Source organism: Rhinolophus hipposideros (genome assembly GCF_964194185.1).
Source record: "Rhinolophus hipposideros genome assembly, chromosome: 15".
Lineage (NCBI taxonomy): Eukaryota > Metazoa > Chordata > Mammalia > Chiroptera > Rhinolophidae > Rhinolophus > Rhinolophus hipposideros.
Window position 1 is genome coordinate 29917163 of NC_138061.1, and position 19221 is coordinate 29936383.

Sequence of the window (19221 nt, forward strand, 5' to 3'; positions counted from 1 at the left end):
AACTTTTGGGCAGACTCCCTCACCCCTTCTTTCATTCTCTGCTGGGAGTAAACTCCTTGGGGAGAGGCTCAGCTGAGAAAAAGTGGCAGAGAGAGAGCTGAACACATGATGCTTTTATGCCAAAGTGGGGATAGAGCCAGGTTTGTTAGAATTCCAAATGGAATTTTCCAAAATTTCAAGAGTACATTGTAGTTCTGTTTGAGATTCTCAAACTAAATACATTGTCTTTGAGTATTTGGAACTTTTAGAAGACAAGATCCAGTACTGCTATTTCTGTCTGAACAGGTTTAGAAGTAAAATTAGTATACAATTGTGGTATGAATACATTATAAACGATGGCTTATTAAAAATGAACAATAGTTATTAGAGGGATATGTAATGTTCTATAACTTTCAAGTACTCAAATTTCAAACTGTTTTGGATGGATGTTGTACATGAACGTGGTAGGGGACGTAAGGACATTGTTTTGTTTTGTTCTTCTCAGTTTACAGACAGGGAAGCTGAAGTTCAAGAGGCTATGTGAGTTGGTTGGGGTAACATGATGGAGCCACGAGCAGAACCTTCCATCTTCAGGTTGAGGGTTGTAACCCTTGCTTTAAATACTTAGTTGTTAAGAGTGGTTGTTTTCTTTTTATACTAGTTTAACACAAAGACACAAATTTGGTGTCTTTGGGGAAATTGTTTTCCTAGTATTTTCTAGTCACCTTATTTATGCTCAGAACGCTTACTAAATCCTCTTTTACTGAAAAAGCAAGAGGTAAACCTGGTCTGCATGGCCTGACATTGAACATTGTAAATAAGTGAAATCGGAAATATTCTGGATTTCATTGGATTTTGGAAGAAGTTCTTTGTGTGTGTGAATATGTCTTAAATACCAGGAATTGGGTGCTTGCAACCTAATAATAAAGATGCAGGAAACTGAAAAGTTATCTGCTTCTCCCTGTGGACTTCCCTGTTTGCTTTCTCTACTTATATAGGCAGTAGAACCTGGGTGTCCTGTTTATAGCACTCGACACACTTGTAATTAACTATTTAATGTTGGTGTTTCTCTTCAATATGTATGCTTCAAGAGAGCAGAGACTAGCTTTTGTTCACAACTCTCCACTGGCTTCAAGTACAATGCCTGGCCCATTAAACAGGTACTCAATATGAGAGACTGGAAGAGAGGGAAAGATATCAGAGAAACTGGGAAAACGCAGTGTAATGGCTTTAGAGAATATTCAAGCTACCTTAGTTCCTTCCTAAAGATTTGTTTTAACTCTTTCTTTTGAAAGATGGTAATAACATATGGCTCTAATAATTAACAGTTTAAAAAGTGCTTTCACAGACCTCTGTGCCTTTGTAATGCTTATAATAGTTTGCCAGGAAATGGTCAAAACCCAGTTTCCCTAAACACCAGTCATATCCAAATAAAACATGGCTATGTGATAGAGTAGTATAGGAAACTGAAATGCAGTTTTTAAGATAAAGCTGGAGACTTCAAACGGTTTTGTAGTCTTCAGCAAGTTTTAAGAATGCACATTTGTCTCAGCCATTTGGGCACTTTGATAGAAAAGTTGAGAATGATGGTTCTTCATTTCTTCTTTTATACAACCTTGTTGAAAACATGGAAGTGTCTTCATTTTCTTGAAAAGGCAAAGGAATTTGCTCATGTCATACAACCAGCAAATAGCCATCTATGGCTTGGACACACACTTTATTTTGCCAACCAGTCCCTTAATCCAATGTGATTTCTGTTCTTTTGGGTCTCCCCAAAAAGATCACTCAGGTTTCCATTAGCTCTTTCAGCCAAAGTAGCTAAACAATACTTTATTGATTGCGGAGACTTAGTGCACTTCAGAAGTCACCAGATGTACTTTCAGAACCTAGTCCCGCTTGTTAGTGGCAAGGATTTTAACCACACCCCCATTTGGACTGCTAGTCTGTGCAGACTCGGAGTCTGAGACTTTCAGAGAGTTGGTATGCGATGATCCCCAAGTAAAGTGGGTAAAACTTGGCCTTTTTTCTTCATTGTCTGCACACATATATACCTTTGTTATCAGACTAAAGTTTTTTGATTTCCCCCCAGCGTAATACAGTGGAAATTATACAGGTTGTTTTTTTTAGGGAGGGAAGGGTGGTGGCAAATAGGTATGGGTTTAAATCATGGATCCATTAACTTATTTGCTATGTGACTTTGGGCAGGTTACCTTTTTTTAAAAATGGGCATATTAACCGCTTCTTTACAAAAGGTAAGGTTAAGAGTGCAATGCTCCTGTTACCAAATGGGGCAAGAAATACAAACCCAAAAAATGCTAGTCTCTGCTCCTTCCCTCTCCTACCCCTCTCCACCTATTTTTCCCTTTTGGGTTAGCTGTAATTTTTAATCCCGGCTATACAATCAAAATGAGAACCAAAATAGAAAATACCCATGACCCCACACCAGAGGCTGTAATTTCATTGATCTGGGATGAAACCTGATTACGGTGGGTGAGTGAGGGGTGTATGGAAAAGACCACAGTTAGAAGGAGTTACCTCCCCTTACCCCTTGCCAGTGTCTGTTTACTTGTATATCTGAGCAAGAAGGAATCAGTAGCGTGAGGACTGTGCCATCCCTCCCTCCCATTCTTTCTTTCCCCTTAAGGCTTGGTCCTCTTTTATTGTTCCCTGAGGTTTTCCCAAATCCAAGTCAGAAGAGGAAGCTGTTTTGGAGAGGTCAGGGCAGGGGTAAGGGAAATGAGCAGCTCTCTGTGTTGCTGGAGCTCTTTGCAAATTCTCAGGTCAAGTCCTTTTCATAACTTTCTTCCAATAAGGAACCCTTGTGAGAGAGTTGAGAGGAGACAAGGAGCACCGACCAAGGGTCCAGGCCTTTGGTTCTGCTTAGGCTCCTGAGCACAGCTCCACCCCTTTTGTTCCCACTCCTCTCTCTGGTATAAATCCCTGTGTAATTTTGGGGTTCAGAAATACAAGATTAGCAGTCTAGAAATTGAGTATATAACGTTTGAAGAGACCTGATGAGATTTTTGGCATAGTGGTTCACAGGAGATGGTTTCTTGAGAACCAATGCCAGACGTTTGGGTGCATACCTCTGTAGTAGGTGACTTCAGACCTGATGTGGGCAGACGGGTCTGTGTAAAATATACACTACTCTGGTACATGATTAGAATCCTCAGGGCTTCTGATTTCTTGCTTGGAGGGGGGGTTTGCAATTCTTGTGTCATTCAGCAACATGCTATTGAAATTACAATAGAGAAGGAATTAATTACTCTCAGTAGGATGCTGTTAGGCCACAGGTGTGAGTGCACAGACATTACCTTTGTAAATGTTGGAGAGGATGCCCATTCTCTCCAACCCGGGAAAGCCAGAGATTATGTGTAATGCAGAGATTCTCGTCCGACTGAGGTTTTTTCCAGAGAAATCTTATGAGACATGCATATTTGGAATGATCTTTCTTGTTTCAATGAGTCACTTAGGAGATGGCCTACAAGTTTTGAAGTGATTACTTTGATAACATGTCACCTATGGAAGGACTCTAGTAGTAACCTACGTGGTAAATGTAGTTTAGAAAGTAACAACACTAGGTATGCAAGCGAGTGTAGCAAAGCCTTGAACTTCCGTTTTGGACAAGATGGGGAAAATAATAGTGTATGGAAATGAACAAGGGGGCAGAGAAGAATAGATGTCAAAGCTTGTGGTTTTCTAGATTCTTCTGATGACTGTGGTACTTACATTATAATAATACTATCAGAAGAGTGGGTTGAGTTTAGTGTGACTGGAGTATATGGGTCTGATATGTGGAATGGTGGGAATTGAGGATCTGAAAGGTGGTTGGTTAGAAGTCAGATGGTGAAGGGCCTTGGATATTCTCATGAGAAGCTGGGACAGACAAGTGTTGTCTTACTGGAAAATTAGGTTTATCTGAAGGAGAATGTTCAGGATGATATAGGGTATGAATAACCATTTCTTATAAAGAATAGCTAACTATAGCTTCGTTGTAAAAAAGAGACACCCAAAAAGAGATAGAGTAATGACCCTCAAATAAAAGTGGGATTAGGCTGAGGTTTGTGGTTAAGAATAATTTAGAGGCAAAAGTGAGAAAGAACTTTCTAACTAGTAAGAATGGTCCTACCATGGAGTAGAGTTCTTTAGTTTTCCGGTCATGTTCTGTGGAGTCCCAGCATCCAAGGAGATACTTTAAGGGCCACTGGGAATGGACACCTGACAGATGGAACTCTCTGGGTTCCTGTTCTGCTTCAACCAGAACAGCCTTGTTCAAGAAACATGTCTCATATTTGTTGGAGTTCATTTGTTGGAGGAGCGAGCACTCTGCTACTTAGAAAAAAAGTTTGAAAAACAAAACAAAACAAAAACAACTGGAAGAGGCTGAAATGAGCCTCTTTATTCTTGTACCTTAAGTCTTGTTGAAGGTATCGTAGCAGAACCAGGTAGAGCATTTTGTGTTGCTTACAGAAGTAATTCCTGTTCTGTTTGGGGAGTTGATTAAAGGTTTTATAGGTTTCCTCTAAGGTTTTGCAAGCAAGGAAGCAGAACGTTGCAAAAGTTCAGTTTCATATGTTATTAATGACAATTGGATTTTCTGACCAATTCACAAAAATACCTATTAAAAATACTTATTTTAATTCATAAAATAACAACTTTAAGTATAATGAGTAATAGAAAACAATAGTACTATGGTTGTAATAATGAAATTAAAAAGTTTGAGTGAGAAGTTCTTTTTTACTAATCTTAGATTATGCTACTGAAAACAAACACTTAGAGGAGGATGAAGTTTGTGGAAATTCTAAAGGGAATTTCTGGGTACTTTCAAGAACTTTATAGGTTTGAAATACTAGCTCTTCAATCTTGGTGGTTAAGAGTAAGAGCTTTTCAAATGTCCATCAACTGGTGTATTACTTTACTAGGACTGCCATAACAAAATCTCAAAAACTGGATGGCTTAAACAACAGAAATTTCTCGTATTTTCTCACAGCTCTGGAGGCAGAAAGTCCAAGATCAAAGTGCCAGCAGGGTTAGTTTCTCCTGAGGCCTCTCTCCCTGGCTGGCAGATGACTGCCTGCCTTCTTTCTGGGACCTTCTATGGCCTTTTCTCTGTGCATGGGCACGCCTACTATTTCCTCTTCTTGTAAGGACACCAGTCGTAGTGGGTTAGGGCCTTATCCTTACAGCTTCACTTAACCTTAATTACCTCTTTAAAGACCCTGTGTTCAAATACAGTCACATTGGGGGTTAAGGCTATAACCTATAAATTTTGAGGGGCACACATTTAAGTCCATAACAACAGGTGAATGGATAAAGTATGTTATTTCCATACTATATAATACTACTCAGCAATAAAGAGAAACGAAATATTAATCCATGCAACATTGTGGATGAATCTCAAAAACATGATGCTAAAAAAGGATGTGAAACACACTGATTCCATTAATATGAGGTTGTCGAAAGGGCGCACAGAACCGTAATACAGAAAGCAGGTTAATTGTTCCCGGGGGACATGGGCTGGGGCATGGCATCGGCAGTAACAGGGCAAAAGGAAATGTTTCAGGGAGATGAACTGCTCTATATCTTGGTCATAACGATAGTGGTTACACAACTGTATTATTACCAAAATTGAGCATACTGTACACTTACAGTGGTTGAATTTTATTGAATATAAGTATACCTCAACTGAAAAGAAAAGAAAAATAAATGCATTAGAGCCAATGTGGACCTGGATTCAGTCCCAACTTTGCTGTTTAGTACCTGAATAACCTGAGGCCAGGCGTCTTTTCTGGGTCTCAGTTTGCCCATCTGGAAATGTATATTATGATAGTTGCTTTGGGAATTAGAATAGACATGTTAAGCGTTTAGCATATAGTGCCTGGAGCATGGTAAATTATCAGTAAATTCTTATATTTTACTTCATAGTATTTCTTCTCTTTTATAAAGTATGTCAATAACATTAGTATTATGTTTGTCAGTTACTAGTGTTACTTTTTAGGCTTGCAAATGGAACAGAAAGATTTTTCTGAGAAAAATGTGTAAGAACCAAGGAGAGAGGGGTAGAAGGGATTTTAAGACAGACAAACACTTTATGTGAATGTAGCAGATGAAAATGTACCCCATTCCTTCAAGCATTGTTTTTATCTGCTAACTTCATGCTTATGGAGCAATCGATCTTTTAAATTATAATTTGCCAGATTTGAGAATCATTGGGCTAAAACTATTTTACCTACCATTATAAAGACAAAGATAGAGGAAGATTTATGAGACAAACTCCATCACGCCTGCTCTTTGGGAATTTACAATCTAATTAGGGAAAAGGGGACATTTTTATGCTATCTTTAAGATCTTAACCCATCTTTGGTGGAATTATTTGCATGACTAATACTTAGATGGAAGCTGAAAGGGACCATTAGATGTTGGAATAGAATTTAATTTTGCTTACTGAAATAGTATTCAAAAAATAAGTTTGCAAGGTGTTTTTAAGAAACTGATTTTATTTATACAAGGAAAGGAGTTAATAATTTTTTCCTATAGTTGATTTTTAACTATCCTGACAGATATTTCCAAGCCAGTTATAGTAAAATGTTATACGAGGTTCTTTGTATCTTGTTCCTGTTTTTCATCAACACAGCACCCCAGGGACTCTGCTTAAGTTCCTGAAATAGTGCATGCTCTCCTGATCCACCATAGAGTGGAGATATCTGCCTCCCCCCAACACCCCTCATCTTTGAGCCCCTATGGTGGAATCTGTATGAAACGTTACTTGGCTTAGAGAAACTTCAGTTAATTTGGATGAATCCATGTAGTTTAAGAATTAGTTTCGATTTTTAAATCAGATCATAACATGTCCTTGGGGAAATCACATGTATGAGTACAGCCATTTAAAACCAAGAGCAGGCCAAGTCGTAAGGAATAACAGATGATCCTTTTACAGTATTGCCTCACATGCCTAACAAAGCACCATACCATTAACATGAGCGTGCCAGTCACAAAGTACTAGTCATTAATCATGTCAACTTAGAATATCTCGGGCATATTCCACTGCCAGCTATGTGTACCTGTTTATGTTTATTTTGATGAATTGAAAATAAGTCTTTAATTCTGTTCAGTTTTGGATTATTCAGGTTTATGATTCAAAGACTACAAAACTGTTAGCATTTGGATTTTCTACATTAACCTTAAAACCTTTTATCCCAGTGAACCAGTCTAAAATATTTGTAGTGCTTTGTTTTTTTATTGAAGTAGTATATACATACCAAAGAGTACACAGATCATGTATATATGGCTTGATGTATTATCACAAATTGATCACATCCATATAACCTGTACTTAAAGACCCAAACATTACCAATACCTCAGAAACCCCCCTCAGGCTGCTTTCCAGTTAATTCCCCTAGCCAAGGGTAACCACTGCCTTGACTTCTAAAAATTAAATGTAATTTTTTGTGAGGTCTAAAATTGTTGAATACATGTGAAATTGTAAAAGACTTTTATCTGTAATGATGATGATGATGATTGATAATCGAGAATTAAAGGTCTTGCACAGAGTACACAGGACTTTCAAAGTATATCACATCTTATTATAGCTGATATAAATATACACTAGCACAGTAATATATTATATAGATGAAATTAGTCACATCACTCCCTTTTCATTCTGTGTGGGATTATTTTGTGGTGGCTCATGTATGTTTGTGTATTCAACATTCTTTATTGTTTAAAAGTCACATTTGTTCTCAGGGGAACGCATTACCTTTGTGTCCCCAAATTTCTCTTCTTGGTGTTCATTTCATTACCTCTCCTTCGGGGAAGAGTTTGACTCTAATTATTCTACTTGCAAATGGCCCTCATATGTGCAAATTTTTAATCACCAACAGAGTTGGCCTACATTCCAAAGGCCATCAAGGCTTGTATTCTTCTCTCCCTTGATTGCATACCCAGCTAATAAGCCATATTTGTTGAATACCAGCTTGGTACAGAGCACTCTGCCAGGTTCATTAGAGGATGTTAAAAAGGATGTTACAAGATATTGACCATGCCCTCTAGGAATTTAACATGAGTGGGTTAAAAGTGTGAACACTGGAACCAGACTGCTTAGGTTTATATTCCAAGTTTACCACTTCCTAGCTGTGTGATTTTAGGTAAGATACTTAATTCTGTGTTCCATTTTCCTCATTTGAAAGGAGAGTCTAATAAGAATACTTATAAAGTTATGGGTTATATTAATGATATCGATACGTGTCAAGCATTTTGAACTGTTCCTGAATATAGTAAGTACTCGTTAAGTTTTAGCTGCTATAAAAACAATCGCCATAGGGATCATAGATGAAATACTGAAACTAGAACCAAGGTAGCACCTAATTAAATTCCACAGTGAAGGAAGAAAGAAGATTGAAGCATCTCAGATCACTACATGGGCTGCCTATTCCATATGCCGTCTTCCTTGCGTGACCTCAGAGTCCCCAGGCTGATATGAACTAATTTCCTGTCTTTGATTAGAATGGAAAACGAAGAATCTATAAAAATCATGAATTGTTTAAGGAACCTGTGGTTAAAACTCCCAAGTATATCTTTTCCAACTCTTCCCTACTCCCCAACTCGGGATGTTCCTCTGCACCGCCAAGCCTGTCTGGATCTGTTCACGTCGCGTTCTCTGTCACCTGAATACTTAGCAGTAGAAGACTCGAGGGAACAGCATTCTCATTTATCCTTTTGGGGTGTTAAGGGCTGATGAGTCATTTGTACCTTAGTATTGTAATCAGACTCTTTTTCATTGAGTATCTGGCCAGAAATCAGATATAATGAAAGGATGGGAATTTGTTGTTTGGGAGAGAAATAAGTAATTTTGAAATACAGAATGTTATATTTTTTCCTCTAAATAGAGGTTTTGTAGTGGGGATGTTGGGCAGCATGACATCATTGGGGATGGAAGAAGGACAGAGAAATAAGTGGTAGGATGTCAAACCTACAGAACCTCTTTTTGAGTGTTATCTGTTAGTATCAATTAACTTATTATAAATTAAGTAGGCTTTCTGGGTGGGGGGGGGCAGGCTAGAAAACCAAGTACCATTTATTATACATTCTATGGGGAGATGAATTCCAGGTTCCAAAAATGAAAAGTGTGAAAAGTTCCTTTTTTTTTTTTTTTTTTTGGATTGTATTCCCTTTGTAGGTGATGTAAACAGTCATTGCTACGTAAATTCAGAAGAGCTTGTTTTTTAGTGATGGAAGGCGTTAGGGAGAAAGAAGCGTTTCAAGTGGCTAACCCTTTTGAGTATTTGTGTAGTGGGAAAGTGAAGAGGCCAAAGGAGTGTAGGAGTGTGAGTGTGGCGTCTGAGGAAACGTTCACAGGAACAGAAGAGGAGATTGGCCAACCGGTATTTCAACTTCTGGCTGAAAAGTCTGAATTCCTTTCCTAGGAGAGAAACTGCAAATGCAGCCCCACAATATCCTTGTTTTTGGTTTTACGTTAATATAATATTGTGACATTGCATGCTTTAAACAATGAATTAAACGGAGGTCTCATTTATTTTTATAGAACCTGAGGTTTCAAATTTGAGAAAATTTGTACTTTGAGTATCATTTTAGATGACAGGATCTCCTAACAGCATATGTATGTTACAGTCTAGCTCTGTTAAACTTTGTAACAATACAATGTGGGCCTTGAGTTTTGAAGAGGAAAATAATCTTCAAAGTACTCTGTTCTTCAGCATGATCTGGGATGTACCCCAGTAGTTTAATTCCTTTCTACCTTTTTAGATGAAAAATCTGTTGTTGATGAAAAATCTATTGTTTTCCCCTCAACTGTCATACTGTATGGAAAGTAAATGGGGAGACTCAGAGAAACTTAACTGAAAATTTTGTAGAAACCCATTCAGTAAAGGAAGAGTTGATTGTGTATAAAATTTCTATACAGTTTTCAGGGGACTCTATGAAGCGTGTGTGTGTGTGTGTGTGTGTGTGTGTGTGTGTGTAGAAATTCAGAATGACCACCACATGCTACAGTTTTTCATTATTTAGAATGTTTTTGTTTGTTTTTTTAGGTTATGTCTGATGGCAATATATAAAACAAATGAAGATTTATAAATCAGAAAAATTTTAAAAGAACTCTATGTCTGATACAGATAATGGTCCACAATATAAATCTTTATGAGACTTGTGAAAGTTAAGCACCCATTGTTATCTTTTCCAGTGGCTGCCACATCCAGTTGAATTTCTCTTTAAAATTGTGATTTAACTTGTGCTTCATAAAGGTTTTTTAAATATATGTCTGGGGTCAAGTTGAGCAGTATCTCCAGATTAATTCTGAGAATACTTAGAAAAGGTTTGTGTGAATATTTTTTTTTTCTTCTAAATTCACCATTTTGATACAAATACCCATGGTTTTCTTCTGTGTTTACATGCAGCCAGGAGCTATGGGCGGAGACGAGGTAAAATTTTTTAAATGAGTTCTTTTGCTTGCCACATTGTGAGTAAATATGAGTGCATGCGTGCGTGTTTATATCCGTGTGTGTGTTTGTGTGTGTGTGTAAAGCAGTTATTGTATGGTATAATGTTCTAGCTTAATTATTTTAGCAAAATAATTCTTATAGTTTTATTGTAATTATTTTTTGTTGTTAGTTGGTAATTTGTTTTTAAATCCTTATAAAGACATAGCAAAGACTAATTCTACCTGGAGGTTCTGTTACATGGTTGATCATGGGTGATACTGAGGGAATATGAATTTTTTTTTTTTTTTGTCCTGTATCCAGTGTATTCTTTTCCTACTACTTAGAAGGCAGAAGTTAGGCTTTAGAAGGCAATTCTTGATCTTCGTAGACTGACTGGTGAATTTTTTTGTGTTACATCCAGAGGCAAATTTACCTTGAAGCTAAATGAAGCTTCAATTTCTGGGAACCTGACGTTCATGGGCCCCCTTCAGGGTCTTTACCTTATTTTTCTTAAGGAAGGATCTCCAGCTTGTACAGGTGCTAGGCCCCTTAAAACTTGCGTTCTCTCCTGGTCACACTCAAACAAAATACTATTTCTTTCATTTGTGTAATGCTGTAACCTTTCCGTATCTGTAACTTACCCAAATAATTTTTAAAGTAGGTAGGGTAAGCCCAATGTAGGAAGAGTGTGAGACTTAGTGTCAAAGACCTTGATTGTAAATCACTGCTTTATCAATTATGTCTGGAACCCTCATCTGTAAATTAGGAGGTAATAAAGCCAACCTCGTCCAACTTCAAGAATGTTAGTGAAATTATAGTTTAAAAAATGGGAGAGGAGAACCTATCCATGTAAACTAGAAACATTCCACAAATGTAACTTGCTTTGGTACTCATTCGCAGAAGCTGGGAGAGATGAACTGATTTACTGGCTGTGTGATCCCAAAGTCAGAGCCAAGTGTGGAACCTTTGTCTTTGGCTGCTTATTGGGTCATATTTACCATTCATTGGCTGTCTCTGACTTTGTAGTTGAGTCCTAAAGAAAAGGTAATATCAAATTCATAGTATTTTATTATTTATTTCGTAGTAAATATTTGTTGAATAGATGAATATTGGCAGAATCCAATATGTATTTGAGTCACCATGGAAACCTTCTTTCATGGTGGAATCATATAGGTCAGTTTTGTTTTCACATCATGGTGAAGAAAAACATATGTAGTTGATTATTTTTTAACCATGGAAATGAATACCATTTAACATTTTTCAATCTAAATTATTTTTAAATTTATAGAAAATAATAGTACTAGAAATCATTTTGTTCCATGTTTTTTCTTCATGTTGCTAGGAAAATGATCACTCTCAGGAGGGAATAGGGAATGCGCCATTTTATGTGGAAAATGAACACAGTCTGGAGGGTAGACGGCAGGGACTAGCCTATCCTCTTCTCACACACTAATCAGTCAGCAGATCTTGTCAACAGTTTCCCTCTAGTTTCTCAGCTCTCGTCCCTCCCTTTCCATCTGCATTGTTTCATCTTTCTGAAACACCACTTTGTCCATGCCACCTGCCTTTCCCATTCAGAATCCCCATCATCTGGCTTCTCCCTGTTTCATCAGCCTCATCACGTCCATTTTTCCAACCTCACCTTTCCCTGACCAATCCAAGTGCTTTCCCACTGTCTGGCCATTGCAAGTATCATCCACCTTCCTCTCATTTACTTATGTAGGGCCTAGCCTTAGTTCATGCATTCAAGCCTACTTCAGGTCTTTCCCCTTCCAGGAAGCCTTGTCCCGTGGCTGTGCAGGCAGGTTTCCTCTGCTTCTACCGCCTTCCAATTCTTCCTGTCTTTTCTGTATGCCATGATTCTTCAAGTGGAAATAAGTTCTTTGAGGACAGTTGTCTCTTCTGCCTAACACTGTGATAATATGTTTACTTAGTTAGCACTTACCAAATGCTTATTGATGAGGATTGCTTTTAACACCCCACATCAATGCAGACCAGACTTTGGCATTATATTTTTTAAAAAATATTTTATTTTTACAAATCATAGGGTATTAAATACTAGACATCAAGAATGTAAGTAACATTGGGCCGGCCCGGTGGCTCAGGCGGTTAGAGCTCCATGCTCCTGACTCCAAAGGCTGCCGGTTTGATTCCCACATGGGCCAGTGGGCTCTCAACCACAAGGTTGCCGGTTCAATCCCTTGAGTCCCACAGGGATGGTGGCTGTGCCCCCTGCAACTAGCAATGGTAACTGGACCAGGAGCTGAGCTGAGCTGCGCACAACTAAGACTGAAAGGACAACTTGAAGCTAAACGGCACCCTCCCCAACTAAGATTGAAAGGACAACAACTTGACTTGGAAAAAAAAAAAAAAGGCCTGGAAGTACACACTGTTCCCCAATAAAGTCCTGTTCCCCTTCCCCAATAAAATCTTAAAAAGAAAAAAAATGTAACATCACCTGTAGTTTCTAAACTCTTGCAAAAAAAATTACTCTTATTATTTCCATGTTACCTTCCATATCTATTTGTAAGATTTTACTTAATCATTTTCAGAAGCCACAGTCAGCTTTCCATCAAGTGCTAAGCTAAACACTGCCTAGATGACTTGGTCCCTAGTCTCTATACATTTGTAAGTTTGAAATTTGATAGTTGTAGATAAAGAAGATAATGGGGGGGAGGGAGAGAGAGAGAGAAGTGGGGGCGAGGGGAAGGGAGGGGGGTGGGGAGAGAGAGAGGCACTAAAAGACTGAATATTGACTTTCTATAAAGAGAAAAGAACAGGAAGAAAATTTTGTTCCATACTTTCATTGGGTTTTCAGTTCTCAAAGCTGAAAAAGAAGAAAAGTCATCTTCCGTAAATGTAATGACATAGCCATGTGGGATGGGGTAGGTGTACTCCATATCCACTTTCATTCCCTGAAATATACTCTTCTGGGCCAATGCTGCATAGCATAAATTTGATGAATTGCCAGATTTCCTCATGCTCATTTATATGTATGACCAGGGATTATATTAATGCTTGATCTGTTTCCTCTAAACAAAATTTAGACTTGCCCCAAAAAGCATAAAAAGTATGCTTCTACCTATAATTAAGATCTGCTATAACTCGTATTCTATATATTACATATGTATGTTGGTAAATATTTTAGGAATAGAAAGCAAAGGGAATGAATAATCTGTGATAGTTTTGAGATCTATCAGCAAGAATTAGGCCAGTGGAATCTTTCATCTCTCCTGATAAACCTGGAACAGCTTCCTAGAACATGTAGAATTTCAGAAACTCTTTGGATGATGGAAGAGGAGTGGGAAGCAAGGCACTCTAGGTATGTGATTCAAATGAAAAGAAAGCTTCAAGGTGAGATTGAGCAGATGACTGGAGAATATGTCCCCGAGTGTATGCAGTGGGGGCCGGGGGAGAGGTCTCGTTGGCAGTGAGACGGCCTGTGCTGCCTGATGAATGGTTTCTGAAACAGAGGGTAAGAGTCCTAGACATAGATATGTCAGGCTTTAGGAAGAGGGTTTCATGATAGAAATAATGAACACGGGAGAACCTGGGCATCAGTTGAAGGCTTAGATGGGGAAATAAGCATTGGGAGGGCAGACTCTTTGGCAAACCAAGTGCTTCCAGTAGTATACCGTGTTTCCCTAAAAATAAGACCTAGCCTGACCATCAGCTGTGAGTCTTTTGGAGCAAAAATTAATGTAAGACCCGGCCTTATATAAGACCCAGTCTTATTTTTTCACTTGTAGTAAAAAAAAAAATTAATGTAAGACCCTGTCTTATATAAGACGTGGTCTTATTTTACTTGTAGTAAAATAAGTAATTTTTGCTCCAAAAGACACTGATTAGAGCTGATTGTCTAGCTAGGTCTTATTTTCGGGAAAACATGGTAGTTGAAGCAGTAGTAATAAGGAAGAAGAAGAATTAGATGTGCAAGAATGGGATTTGAAAATAAATATTTATTGTATATAAAGTGTTAAATATCCAATTATATTTCCTATTGATACTCATTTTTACTTTAGAGATGTATTTTAGTAGACAAATGTTGACTTCACTTGTGGAATCAGAATGACACCAAAGAATCTTAACATTTTATTTCAGGAGTATTCTGACTTTCCCAAACTCTGATGTGTACTTTCCTATACAACTAGTCTAATGGGTAGTATCATACAAGGTCTTTGCTTCATATTTAGCAGCACTCCTTATTAAAATACATGTTGTGTTTTTCATTTCGCATGAGTTTTTATGGACTCTGGGAGACTTTTGTCCATAGTAGACATGTTGTCTGTGGCAGTGCTCTTGATGTTTAACAGAATTTTTAGTTAAAGAGTAGCAAGGAAAATAGAAAAGATCCTTTTAAACAATGTAAATGAGCAAATGTAAAAGATGACTGGAGTTACTTTACTACTGGATTTACTATTGTAAAATGTACTTCTGTGTATATTTAACCCAGAAAAATCTGACATTAATGGATAACTTAGTTGATAACAAAAGTTCTAAATATCCAATAAAACGAGCTCATGTACCAAATTGGACTTGGGTCTTTCTGTCCAAAGCCTGCCCAAGGGAAGAGAGATCAGCTATAGCAGTGAGACCGTGGTACAAACATGCCATCCTGTTTATTCAAACCTGGTTATCTGAGCTTTCTTGTCTAAAGGAAGGATGGTCCCAGAGTGAATCATGGACAGCTGAAGAAATTTCTTAGTATTCATGGTTATAATATCTGAAATGTTACTATTTACAGTAATAGGAAAATTTGAGCACAGGAGATGGTGAGGAGAATAAGATCACTGGTTTTTCACCTCTGTAGTAAGTTTTTCTGGGAGGAGGGGTTCTGGGTTGTCCACCCTGATTTCATTCATGAAGTGTTTGTGTGCTTACTGTGGGTCAGATGCTTGCTAGACTATAGATGTGTTTTGTCTCCCCACTGAGTATTCACTTTAGTGGGGGCGGGGGGGCTTTTCCTCTAACATAAAATGATTTTCACTGAAGAGATGTTGTTTAAACTGAAACCCAAAGGATGGAAAGACAGCTATCTTTAAATTTTTATTTTTACTATTGAAATTTTCAAACATACACAAAACTAAAATAGTTTAATGAACTATATACCCATCACTTAGCTTCAGTGATTATCAACATTTTTGCCAATCTTGTTTCATATATTCCCTCCATTTTTCCCCTTAGACAATTTTAAAGAAAACTCCAGACTTTATAAGAAAGCTATTTTAAGAGGCTTGAGGAAAAGTAATACTGATAAATGCTACAACATTGATAAACCTTGAAAATATTATGCTGAAAGAAGGCAATAACAAAAGGTCATATAATGTATGATTCCATATTAATGAAATGTCTACAATAGGCAAATCCATGAGACAGAAAGTAGACTAGTGGTTGCCTAGGGCTGAGAGAATTTAAGAAAAATGGAGAATGGCTGATAATGGGTTAAATGGATGAATTGTATGATATGTAAATTATATCTCAATAAAGCTTTTTTTTTTTTTTTTTAAGGGTGGTGCTTGAAGCAAGAAAGGGCTTTGAGGAAGTTGATAGAACCAGAGTGACTGAGCTTGGAGGGAGAAAGGGGAGGGTGTGTTAAGATGAAGTTGGTGGAAGGCAGGAAATCTGATCCTCCTCAGCTAGCTCCTGGTAAGGATTTTGAACTTGGTCCAAGTACAAGAGGAAACTTATGAATGTTTTAAAGCAGGGTCAAGTGATTGGATTTATGTTTTTAAAAGAGCACTCTGACTACTGTTTGGAGTGGAGTTAGAGGAGAAGTGAGTTGTCTATCTAGTTCAGAATGATGGTAGTAGTCTAGGCAAGAGATGATGGTGTTTTAGGATACAGTGATGGCAATGGAATTGGAAAGAAGTGAACAAAGGGAAGATATATTGTGGAAGGCAGCATCTAGACCCTTTAATGGCATTAGATTGACAAATTAAATATGGAAGAGTAAAAGAAAAAGAAGACTCAAAAATGATGTTCAGGTTCTAGCTTGAGCAATTGGGTGAATTGGGATGCCACATACTGAAATGGGACTGGGAGAGAATAAGCTTAAGGTAGATGTCAAGAGTTCATTTATAAACAGATGAAGTTTGTGATGCCTAAGAGATAGACACATAGTAATACCAAGAAAGAGGTATTTTTGTCTATTTGTATATTAGGGTTTTATGTAAGGTTTTTGTGTAATATAAGGAATTATGCCCACAGAGATTTGAAAATCACTCATCTAGTTCAAATCTCTCTTTATGTAAATGAACTCAACTAAGTGAAATGTCTTGTCCAATGGCACAGATTAAAGCCTAGACTGGAACCTGACTCTTGGTTTCCAGGTGATTTTTTTTTTAAGGGAAGCCGTGCCTCATAGTCCTTTTTTTTTTTAAACCCCAAAGTGACTAATCCCTGAGCTACTTGCAAAACTAAGATAAGAAAAAGTCAGGCTTGGAATGGCCTTGCTGGGCCAGAAGTGTCCTGGAGCTGTTGGATTAACAGCAGAGCTTTGGTGGGAGCTCAGAGGTGACGTCCAAGCAGCTTGAGCAGTCCAGCATGGCCAGTGGCCTTTTGTTTTCCATCATAACCTGCAGGAAAGGAACCCTCCTGAGGAAGAAGGCCTTGGACAGGACTTCATGCTTAGCTAATGCTCTGCAGATTTGTTACTTGGCATTTTAGCTTTAAGTCGTCTTTTCAATCAGACATTATGTGTCCAATTACTGGACCAAAAATTATATTCTGGTTATTAATTGAAAATAGATATCAGGAAACCAGACCATTGGTGGAAAAGAAAGCCAAATGACCAAGTTGCAGCATTTGAGAAGCTTTTCTCTTGCTTCTGTTGAAATATTGAATATGAATATTTTGTATGGAAGTATCATGAGATTCTAAAGCAGGTTTATATACTAGACATATAAGAATATAATTTTTGGTAAGTAACATGATTTATTTAAAACATTTTGGGGGCGGCCTGATGACTCAGTTGGTTAGAGTATGAGCTCTGAACAACAGGGTTGCTGGTTCGATTCCCACATGGGCCAGTGAGCTGCGCCCTCCACAACTAGGTTGAAGACAAGCGGCCGCTGAGCCTCCAGATGGGGGGCCAGATGGCTCAGTTGGTTAGAGCGTGAGCTCTCAACAATAAGGTTGCCGGTTCATTGATGGTGGGCTGTGCCTTCTGCAACTAAAGATTGAAAACGGCAACTGGACTTGGAGCTGAGCTGCGCCCTCCACGACTAGATTGAAGGACAACAACTTGGAGCTGATGGGCCCTGGAGAAACACACTGTTCCCCAGTCTTCCCCAATTAAAAAAAAATTTTAATTTCTTTGAACAAAAAGAAAACCATTTGGTTTTGGGGAGTGTTTTCATTAAAGAAAAGAAATATGTCCAAGAGACACTAGTTAGTGAAGCAGGGCCTCTCGTGGGAAACACTTTGGGTGCAACCTCTTCAAGTTTCAGTTTCTAGTAACACATGCCCAAGAACTAAAATTTTACCAGTCTTCCCAGAGATAATCTGTCTTAGGGGGATGGACTTATGCCAAGTGAATGAATGAACAAATACCAACCTCGCGAGGGACCACTGGACAATTCAGAATACCAATGTTTTAACTTACCATGGAAATGGATGTAATAGAAATACAATTTCAATGGCTGGTTATTTGCCTATTAGTTCAAGATTCACCCCTTCTCAATTCAAGACAGTATATTCATTAATACTGTTTCCCCGAAAATAAGACCTAGCAGGACAATGAGCTCTAATGCATCTTTTGGAACAAAAATTAATATAAGGCTTGGTTTTATTTTACTATAAGACCGGGTATAATATAATATAATATAGTATAATATAATATAGTATAATATATACTGGGTCTTATATTAATTTTTGCTCCAAAAGGTGCATTACAGCTGATTGTCCTTCTAGGTCTTATTTTCGGGGAAACACGGTAGAACAGTCTTTCAGGAGCTTATCTTTAGAACATAGGGAAATAGATGGTTTTCAGGCTGTGAAAACATCAAATAAACCATCTGTCCCACAGAGGAGTAATCCCACCCTTATGGTAAAATCCTTTTATCTCCTGTTGGTCTGCTCTGGGTAAACACTGTAATTCCTTACTCTTCACTTCTTTTAAATGCCTCCTGCCGACTAACTTTTTGTTCCATCAGCACTTCAAGCAGTCATGTTACAATAAGGTTGACTAGATTGTAGATTTTACATTCCATTCCTGAGGATACATTTTCTTTAACTTGATTGAACTTGGATGTTTCCCAAGGCTCTATACACTTTACACAATATCTCTTTCAGTAACTGCCTGCTACAGACAATCTCCATTTCAGTGGTTCTTGAACTTGAGCATAGGAATCACTGGGGAAATTTGTTAAAAGTGCAGATTTTCAAGTTTGACCTCCACAGATTCAGATAAAATAGATCTGGGGATTGGGCTTTGAGACCTATATTCTTAGTTCTTACCCACAGTTATAGAAACATGTATGTGTGAATTCTTAGCAGTTTCATTTCCAAGGGCAACTTTATTACTAAAATCTATGGTATTCTAAATACCAGTAATAAAACAGAGATTAGGTTTTAAAACCTTGGGACATTTCAGTACCCATAACCCATTTTTAAAAGTTCAAATTTTTACAATTAACTCTTGCTTTTATTTTCTTTGCCAAAATACTCTGGGGAAGCTGTGGTTATGTTGGCCATGCAGAAAGAAAGTTCTCTTTGTTCCAGAATGTCTTAAACACCCACTTCTCCTTCTTCACTGCTCTGGTTCAAGACTTCCTCATCTCTTATCTGGACAGTAGCAGATTTCTTCAGA

The 19221-nt window shown here is 37.9% G+C and overlaps 1 protein-coding gene across 13 annotated transcripts in view; it reads left to right on the forward strand.

Moving 5' to 3' along the window:
• Positions 1 to 19221, forward strand: part of CPEB3 (cytoplasmic polyadenylation element binding protein 3) — a 170744-nt gene that overhangs the window by 78104 nt on the left and 73419 nt on the right. For 5 of the 13 annotated variants that reach the window (XM_081073956.1, XM_081073949.1, XM_081073957.1 and 2 more), the window contains one exon: positions 10389 to 10412. The exons of the other annotated variants lie outside the window; for them this stretch is intronic. In XM_081073956.1, the coding sequence (XP_080930082.1) occupies positions 10389 to 10412 (24 nt within the window). The remainder of the gene's footprint in view (positions 1 to 10388; positions 10413 to 19221) is intronic. 13 annotated transcript variants of the gene reach the window in all.